General features: G+C 44.5%; 1 protein-coding gene across 1 annotated transcript; it reads right to left on the bottom strand.

The window, feature by feature from the left end:
- GL218_00112 (putative salicylate hydroxylase protein) lies at nucleotides 1-390 on the bottom strand (the record flags this gene model as incomplete). The annotated part of the gene is made up of 1 exon (XM_033576524.1): nucleotides 1-390. One exon carries the CDS (start codon nucleotides 388-390, stop codon nucleotides 1-3), a length of 390 nt encoding a protein of 129 aa, XP_033442305.1.
- Nucleotides 391-9,139: the final 8,749 nt, after the last annotated feature.

The raw sequence follows: 9,139 nt of genomic DNA, 5'->3' as shown, positions 1-9,139 counted from the left end.
CTAATCGACTTTGTCAAGCTTCTTTGAGGCATGCATCCGATTCTGCGGAATACCAGCGAGCAGTTCCTTTACAACGGCTGCCCGGTGGACGATGCTCGTGAGACGCTTTGCTTGGACGGTTTCGTCAGCCTCGTCGGCAACACTCCCTGCTCCTTCGCCTTGAGCCAGCATTATTCGAACAGTCCGCATCGGGACAGCGCCGGCTGAAAGACCGATAAGCTGGAGAGCAGCTTGCGCATTCCGGGCGATCCTGAAAGCCATACCGGCTTCTTTGAATTCGCTGGCGGACTCGAAGATATGTACATCTAAATGGGGGAACTTGACGAGGGCGTGGAGTAAGGAAGTCCCTGCCGCGCCGCCACCAACGATGGCAATTCTAATAGAAGTCATGGTGATAAAACTGCGGTCTTATTCAACCCAGTTGCTGTGCTGATTCTAACGTTTACCCTCATATACACGAAAGGTGCTCACAACTCCTAAATATCAACTGATGCATGTATAGTAAGACTTCCTAGAAGAAAAAAAGCCCCCATGTTATTAGCCAGGGAGGTAGCCGATGTAACTCCCTCTTTTGTGTAAATATATATCATCCCTTGACTTGAATTGCATATGAGATGTGGAAAGGTATCGGTAATAAGAGTATTTCGGTGTAGGTTAGAGGCAATATCGTGGGGACGGTTGGTGGGATGGATAACTCCAGAAGAGTCTACGTAACCTACATTTTAAACATGCAAGGAGCATTTGCATTGCCTGGACTTAAATATACACAAAATATTAAATTCATTTGCACAGAAGCGAAGCTCCTCCAAGGGTCTAATGCGACTGGTGTGAATGGAGGTCTAACCTATATGTCCAAGTGTCGAGCTGAAAATAGTATAAATGTCTAACCTCCCATCACATCATAAAAAATGCCTAGAAACTCTGATTTGATCACTTTCGATCAATTTAAACGATATTATCGATACCACTTAGTATGCTTTATCATCATTGTCTTGAACACAGATTGACATAACATCGTTTAGGGGGTAATGAACTATGACAAGAAATAGCTACTTGAGCATACATAGATTATTATAGGAATAAAAATAACCTGAAAACTGAGTTTACTACATTAACTAGAGTATGGACACATTGTATTCTATATTAAAGGGGTGTTGAACTCGGAAGATTAAACATTGTGTTCTCCTTTACGACATAAATGATAACATCAACTATTATATTATTCTCAGTATTATATAACAGGAACTACTTGTCATAATATCATAATGTCACAATGTCATAATGTAAAAGGTAACAAACAATCAAGTAGTTAAGTATTGATGAGTGTAATATATCTATCAGTTATCTAAGGAGATATTTGAATTAGTAACATCTCAGACGTAGATGGGTAACAACTAGAAAACCCGAAGCATGTTTTGTAGTATCCTAAGCGACACAGGTGATTTTGCCGCTATCCGTCTTGATAGACCTGCTGGTCTACATTATGGACATATATATAGTATTATAACATCAAGCGCCAAAAAACAATCTTATCAAAGGGTGGGTGCGACGAACGTTGGCGCCGTGAAGAGCACCTAAATTAGGTACATACGCACCTATACATCATGCCACCGAAACGATATTAGATCGAAGTCCTTTCTTGTTAAAAAGCAGTGCTCATTAATCGCAGAGATGCAAAGAAAGTCTTGAAACCATTAGTTATATTATTCAATAAACCCTCGCAGCATAAAATGACACCAGCTAAAGAAAAGGAGAAAATACCATTTCTTACCTCCGGAGCCGACCTTGACGGCCAGGAAGCACAATCCAAGAGGAACTACTTCCTGCGAAGGTATTATAGGCCGCATATTATTCTCTTTATACTTCGCTTATTTACTCTTGCTTGCTTTTAACGCAGTCTGTCTTGTCCTCCAATGCTACATGCGCAAGGACACGCAACGATGTTATATCAGATAGCGGCTCATCTGTGAGGACATTCGATGACTGCCTTTGGGTGTGGGCCGATGATAGAATACTTACCGCGAAAAACTTGGAGACATTCAATGCTACGTCGGTGGTTCCGTTCCGTTTGACAAGGCCGATAGGATTGGTCCGGTGGACTTATTGAATACGTGAGGCAGTGGAGCTGGTGTGTAGTTGACATTTCAACTCTAGGATCGTGAAATTACCATGATGGGAATTCTAGTCTTGCTTTTCACAACATATTTCCTAGGTACCTCTCTGGTATAGCGCCCGATCAAGCCCAAGTCAAACGGAGAGAGATGGTTTGGAGGATAGGGGGGTTGTTAGCGAGGACAACTTTCGGGCGATGTAGCAAGTGAAGTAAAATCAGTCGTACATGTATGTGTAAGCTCGTTTACGATAGCTAGCCCTATACTAGGTATTTATTGGAGATTTGCTTTCCAGATATTTGAGTGAGTAAACCGATCCGAGGACTTATATTTAGTTTAACAGGGCGTGGTAGTGTGGTATATTAAAACACCGATGTCATTTTCGTACTAAACGTACTAGATATAAAACACGTGCTAGGGGCCATGGCGGTATAAGGTTGGGACTCATAGCTACACTTATGATATCTGTCGTAGCGCTGGCATAACTATGAGTCCCGGTTGTATTGTGCTGATTCCGGGCACATTTCATCGGCATCTCGTTGGGTAGATACGGGGGGAATTCCAGATCCTCAATGGTATGAGTATTGGTGTTAGAAGAGTACGAGATAATGTGAGGGTTGGATATATCCCGTGAGATTTGGACCTGGTAGCTCGATTTGGCAGAATAAATAATCGGACTAAATACTACTATGACCTATTACTTGAATGTTAGGTGGTGTGATTTTTCTATTATTTTTGTCACTCCGAGGCAACGAGTTTTCTGAAAGTCAATATTGGGGTTCCTTCAATGACTGAGTGATCATTGCTAACATGATGATCCAATATAATATCCTGGTGGATAGCTCACGTAGAAAGTGTCAACCACTACATAGACAGATCAATATCAATACGGCTAGTAGCAGATAACTCGCGATTTCTACATGTCAAAGATGAAAAATGAAACTTACCACCGTCATCGTGATCTTGGAGTGAAGTGAAAAAGAGACTCAAGCCTCGATCTCAATCTTAACCCCATTCCTCACCTCAATCTGCCAAGTCGGTGGTTTCACGGCTATTGGCTTGACGAGAGGAGCATGTGGTCTTGGTATCGCCAGAAGAATGTACGAATCACTTCCACTTATCAAGCGCATGTCTCAGTATACGCCAAAAGGGGCCATTGGAGCTTATGGAGAGCCGTTCATTGACAGCGGTCGAGAACTATTATCTCGGTCTAGGCCCGTGTCTCTCTTTTCAGAAACGCCTTGCAGTATTCATCATCAACACTACAGTGCTCGAAGTTGTACATTAAGAACATTGAGTGTATCGATACTTTTGACTGGACATTTATACGCTTGGGCGTATATTATCTGATACTAGCTAGCTAACACTAACTAATTAACAGAAGCACGCCGTCTACGAACAAACATTAAACAGTTCAAGTGACACGGTCTGGTCTCATGAAGTTACACGTCGGTCCATTATTATACCGGACTCTTTTCGCCTCCATTTGGGCTTTGGGTTCACGCTGTTACATGCATACCTACGGTACCAAAGCACCGCATAGGAGCTTTCGGTGGGGGTAACGGGCCGGTGCATTGGTGACGTCGCTTTGGGTATCGAATATGCGAGTCGTTATTGCATACCTCCCTACTAACCCATCATCGGGTACCGTCGTGTTGCATCCATACGTCGTAGAACGAAGCAAAAAAGTAACATAACATAACATAACATAGTCAAACCTTCTATAACTATAGTTAACCATACCACCGCGCGCGATAAGTTTCCCGCGTTTAATAAAGGAGGTGTGTAGTAGTGTAAAGGTTGTATTTCGGCTTATACGCTAGGCACATACGTCATAAGGAGGCATTGGCGGTCAAGCACGAGGAAAAAAAACTAAAAAAAACTTACCGCAACCGCGCATCGTCATCACCGCCGTCGTTACGGGAGGTCAGGTCCACTTCGCTTTGTCGCAAAATTGTCCCACCGCGCCTTATCCGCTGACGAAAGACCGCTATGTGCGCAACGCAATCGTGGCGGTGGTGGTGGTGGTGGTTATTGTTACACCGAGCCGTGCATGGGCAAAGTGCGTGCAAAGTTCCCATACCATACACCATACCATTAGGTACACTACGAAAAACCCCATGGTTCTGGAGTTTGGGGGTGGGTGAGTTGAGTGGGTTAGGTGGATGGGTATAGTGGAGGAAAACGAGGGATGAATACACTACACTTACACTACATACACGCGGTCTAAAAAGACACGGGCCAATTCTAGGATCCTGGGTCTAGATAATACCTTGGATAATACTAGGTAAAGAACCGAATTAATGCCCCCTGCCGAGCCCGAGACGGCCCGTAATGTATTCCCCTACCAGTTAAAATTGACCAACGGCGAATCGGATGGGCCGCCCTTCTTCCTTTACTTGTCTCCGGCTCTTGAGACATTTTTGGGTTGAACGGAAGTCTTGGCTTCTGACGCGGTTATGTTGGCTTCTGCCGACAGGCTGATAGGATCGACCAGCTCGCCCAGCTTGCCCAGCTTTTGCCTAGCACGCCTTGAAAGTGAGGCTCCTTGGTAATTTCTTGCCTTTTTTTATTTTTTTTATTGTTTTCTTCTCTTGTCATTTATTTACTCGACATGTTTATTTTAGGTTCTGACCTTCTCCTTCGGTATCTTATTATTACAAACGTTTTATTATTATCATTATCGTAGCTTGGCTCTGTACGTTTGCGCGGCTCGCGCTTGGTGCTGCAACTCTATTGCTTTAATTGCGATAGAGCGACCCTGCCAAGAACGTCGATGATAGAAAAAGGGCCTGCTGTCCCCGATGGAGAGGAAGATCGTCGTGCTTCGATCTTGGCTACCAAGTTTACACAGCTACCATTGGCAATGCAGAGAGGGATGGCGAACATTTGATGTGAATAGGTACTAGCAAAGCCAAGCTTCCGATCCAACTGATTTATTTGTTTAAAATATTGCAATTCCTATTGACCAGAAAGGGCCTTAGGGGTAGCTTTTGGCATCTTTATCGTCTCTTGGCATGACGTGCAACTGTACGTGCTAAGAAGAGATTGTCTAATGAGGTTTGTTCTATCGAATAATAGCACCGTAAATAGAACACTGTATGTTATATTCGAAAACAGCAGCAGGATAGATACGGCTATTTGGGCTTACCAGGACGCTAGGTAGAATACGTATGTATTCTTGTATGTATATACTTACATATGTATGCCTATGTACATATATTTGATCATGTTAGATGTCTGCCACGATTGCTTCAAGTTTGGTTCTACGCATGGATGTATTGTACGACGGTAGCGTCGGTACGTGCCATACCCAAAAGTTTTGGGGGCGGGCGTACGCTAGGAAGAAGCAATCACCTTGGCTGCGGAGAAATCGAGAAACGATTAGATCTACCATGACCTTCAGGGCTACTGGGCTGAAAGGGGGCTTTTAATTGTCGGGGATAGTATTAAGCTTTCTTCGTTGTTACGCTGGCCTCGACTGTATTTTCCATGTATATGGACTTTGCTAAGGCAAATCGTCAACCGTAGCGGCGAAATTAAAAGTTCTTTTTCCCGCGTACCCCGTTCGTTAAAAACGCGGTCACTTAAAATGTATTAGCTCGATAGCGTGGCAAAAAACTAGTATCTTCTTAACGACAAAGCCAAGGGCTCCACGTCTTAGATATAGTTATGTTAAACCAACTAGAACCCTTCTTGCATCGATAAATAGTTCGAGACGTTGCTCTATCAATCTTAGCTCCTGTGACTTGCTAGAATCGGAAAACTTGAACCAATTGGCCGGGAAACCTTTGTAGTCGCAATTTTTCTAATGGGTCTAGGATGTATGTTCCATGTAAATCTCGCAGATGGCATGAGTAAGCACATATTAATATGAAAAAAAAAAAAAAGACTCACCAAAACCAATGGCGACTATATTGGTTAATAAATGAGGCATATTCATGATGATATTCCGCAAAACGATAACATGTTGACCGCATAGAACAACTATCGAATTGTTTCAAGTTCCATCAGCGAGTAACTAAGCTTTTTGTAGCCGGGTTTCATGGTAACTTGCGTGCATTAAACCCTTGCTTCGACAGCGCATAGCGTCTGGGGCGTTTGTTATTTCGTAGAATCGGAGAATCCCATGTGTCACAAGAAGTTCTTACAGCATCTGATTCGTACAATATAGATGATAAGGTATGTACATGGATAATGTACGTATTTAGACTAGGCGCGGCTCCAATAGGGGTTGAGAAATAGGAGACGTAAGTAACGCCTCGCATAAAGCCGTGGACGAAACGAGCTTTACGAGGCTAGATTATTCTTTTATTGCGTAAGCCGCTACAGCGCCAACGCGAGCGCGAGCGATTGTCGGCTGCTCGGAGACACGACGGGCATTGTCAAATATCGGAAGTCAGGTACATGTTGGGAAAGGGTCCTCCCCGTACTTCGTAGCGGATAGGCTTAAGGAACCCTCGGAGACCAAGCTATTCTCACCTCGGCAGACCGTAAACAAACCAGAAATTGCTCCTTGGGGAGAGGAACCACATAATGTCCGAATAAAAGCCATTGGACCACTGACAAGGAGTTAAAACGTGGGCCGCTAAATGGGAAAATCTTTTAGCGACACGAGCGGCTCGATCCTCGGATCCTCCCAGTATCATTTTACGGGATCCTTACTGTACCACCTAGCCCCCATGTGGCCTGGCTATCCTGAATCCAGAAGCCTGCAAACGGCGAGGCGGACGCCCATTTAGCGCAATCACGTACTCCAGACGGGCACACCCCAGTCGTACGAATCCCGATTTTCGAGATTACCTTTTGTCGTCAACCTGATTGGCGAAATTACCTTACTAAGGTTCCAGATTTGTATGCATATTGTAAGTCCTGATATTAGGAGGTTATTACTGCCCACGCGACTACTTTCCTTGCAGTGAGCGATTTGTACGTCAGATTCATTTACGAGGTTTTTTTTTTTTTTTTTTTTTGATGAGCAGACGACGCATATGATGAATGTGAAACTGCGCGATAATATTGGCTAGGCCGGTGCAATATGATGAACCTTTGCGCAAATATGAAGCAGACGGCTGTTTTCGAGATGGCGAAGATGCCGATGACCGAAAAAAGGCCATGGGCGATTTCTGAAATCTAGCTGTTTCGTCTAGACTTGGGCCTAAAAGACCTATATGGCGCAAAGGCCATCCGAACTTATTAAGGTTGACTTATTGACGATGCACCCGGAACTAAGGCTCTCCGTATATACGAAGGGGCACAGAGCGGATATCGGATGTAGAATTGACGGTGGCCACGAGAACTACAAGCGGCAAGCTTTGTGGAGTTACGGCCATACCGAACGAATACCCATCCGAGAAATTGCGGCAGACAAAGGGTGCTTTCTCCTTTCACCGAGCTTGCTTTCCCGGAGCATGTCGGTGAAAGCCTTGCCGCGGGAGTAGAGGGAGAAAATTTAGTTGCGAGAGTGACATGTCCATACATGTGGTCTGTGACCTGTAGCTGGGGTACGTGTCTGTAGTGTAGGTCTGGGAAAATGCGGGATTGGTCCCCCCATGGGCATTATGACGTATGAAAGTAAGCCACATACGCCAGATAGGTCGTCTGAAATTATAGGAATTGCTACCATCATTCAGCACCGGGTTCAATTAATCCACGCCGCGAGCATTTGACGGGTCGCGTTCCCCTAGCTAACCTATGCCCCATTGCTATCGATGCCCTGAGGCTAGTAGACCGAGAAATAAAGCCGCATTTGGTAGGTTACCGACAGGCAAGGCAGTACGTATAGTACTCCACGTTAAGAATGACGATTGTCGGTTGATAGGGATAGACTGGGCATTTCCCGGATCCCCCAATAGCGAATTGGGAGAGCTGTAAATAGTTAATGGCATGGTATGCTCTAATAAAACAACTCGATACATTTTGTTTCTTAGCAGGATCGACAGGACCGGGTGGGTTCCAACGCCTTTCCGCTTTCGAAAGCAGCTTTGCTCATCGTCTTGAATGGAAAATGGCTCATAATGCTGGTAAAGATAGCAGTACATATGTACCCTGGATTACCTATTATGTATGTACCGCGCATGTGTGGCCTAGCGTTCTGCTGCTTTGCAGCTTTGCAGATGGTGTGGGTGTTAGGGTAGCATAGCACAGTAATGAGGCGCACTGACTCGCCATTCGACCGGCTTTCATCGCTTTCATCGTACAACCTGGCACTGTGAGAGACTAACATTTTAACATGAATGGACATGGAACATGGGTGGCCCTAGTTCGATGGCTAACAGCCCTCGCATAAGCCCATGGATCCCATGGGTCCAGAGAGATAAACCGTGCTTCCCGAATGCAGAGAGCTTAAGGAATCTTGATTTAGGATGAGCCTGAAGACCAGAGGAGAGAAAAAAAAAATCTCACCAAAACAATTAAACCAGAACTATTCGCATGCCAACCATCGCATAAAGATAGACGAATAGGTCCTGAAAACATGTCAATTGGAAAGAAGAAATGCCTCTACAGCTCCAGAGGTATTCTCTTTAGAGCTTTGACCGTAAATTAGTTGTGGAAAAGTCGGTGCGCGTGTTGTCATCATGGGCGAAATCGAGTTGTAAATTCCCGCAAGATCAGAAAGTTCATGGGGTGCTCCTACTCTTTTGCTCTGGAGATGGGATGTGGAGTCGAAGCTGTTCAGGTACCGAAAGGTGGAGCATGCAGGGACCGAGTCACACTGTGACTTGTACTTCCCTATCTGTAGTAGAGTTCTTAAGGTGTATACTTTACCTAAATCAGTAGTTAGAGAGGTACAGTTACAAAGCCATCCACTTAGTATTGCGTGGGATGCATCGTACCTTCGGCCCCTGAGTACTAATGGCGCATAGAAGCAATTTCCCCATGGACAAGCGTAGTTAACCTAGCTACACATGCATCTGAATGTGAACGTCAATGTCAACAAACCTTAAGGTTAACAGGGTAAAGTGTACATACACACATGTCCATTATGACAGATAAAGACTTTAGTGGTGTAAAGACTAAGTACCTTA

This window comes from Daldinia childiae (genome assembly GCF_008694065.1).
Source record: "Daldinia childiae strain JS-1345 chromosome Unknown Scaffold1, whole genome shotgun sequence".
Lineage (NCBI taxonomy): Eukaryota > Fungi > Ascomycota > Sordariomycetes > Xylariales > Hypoxylaceae > Daldinia > Daldinia childiae.
The sequence above is the reverse complement of the archived record's forward strand: the minus strand, read 5'-3'. Positions and strand labels throughout refer to the sequence as shown.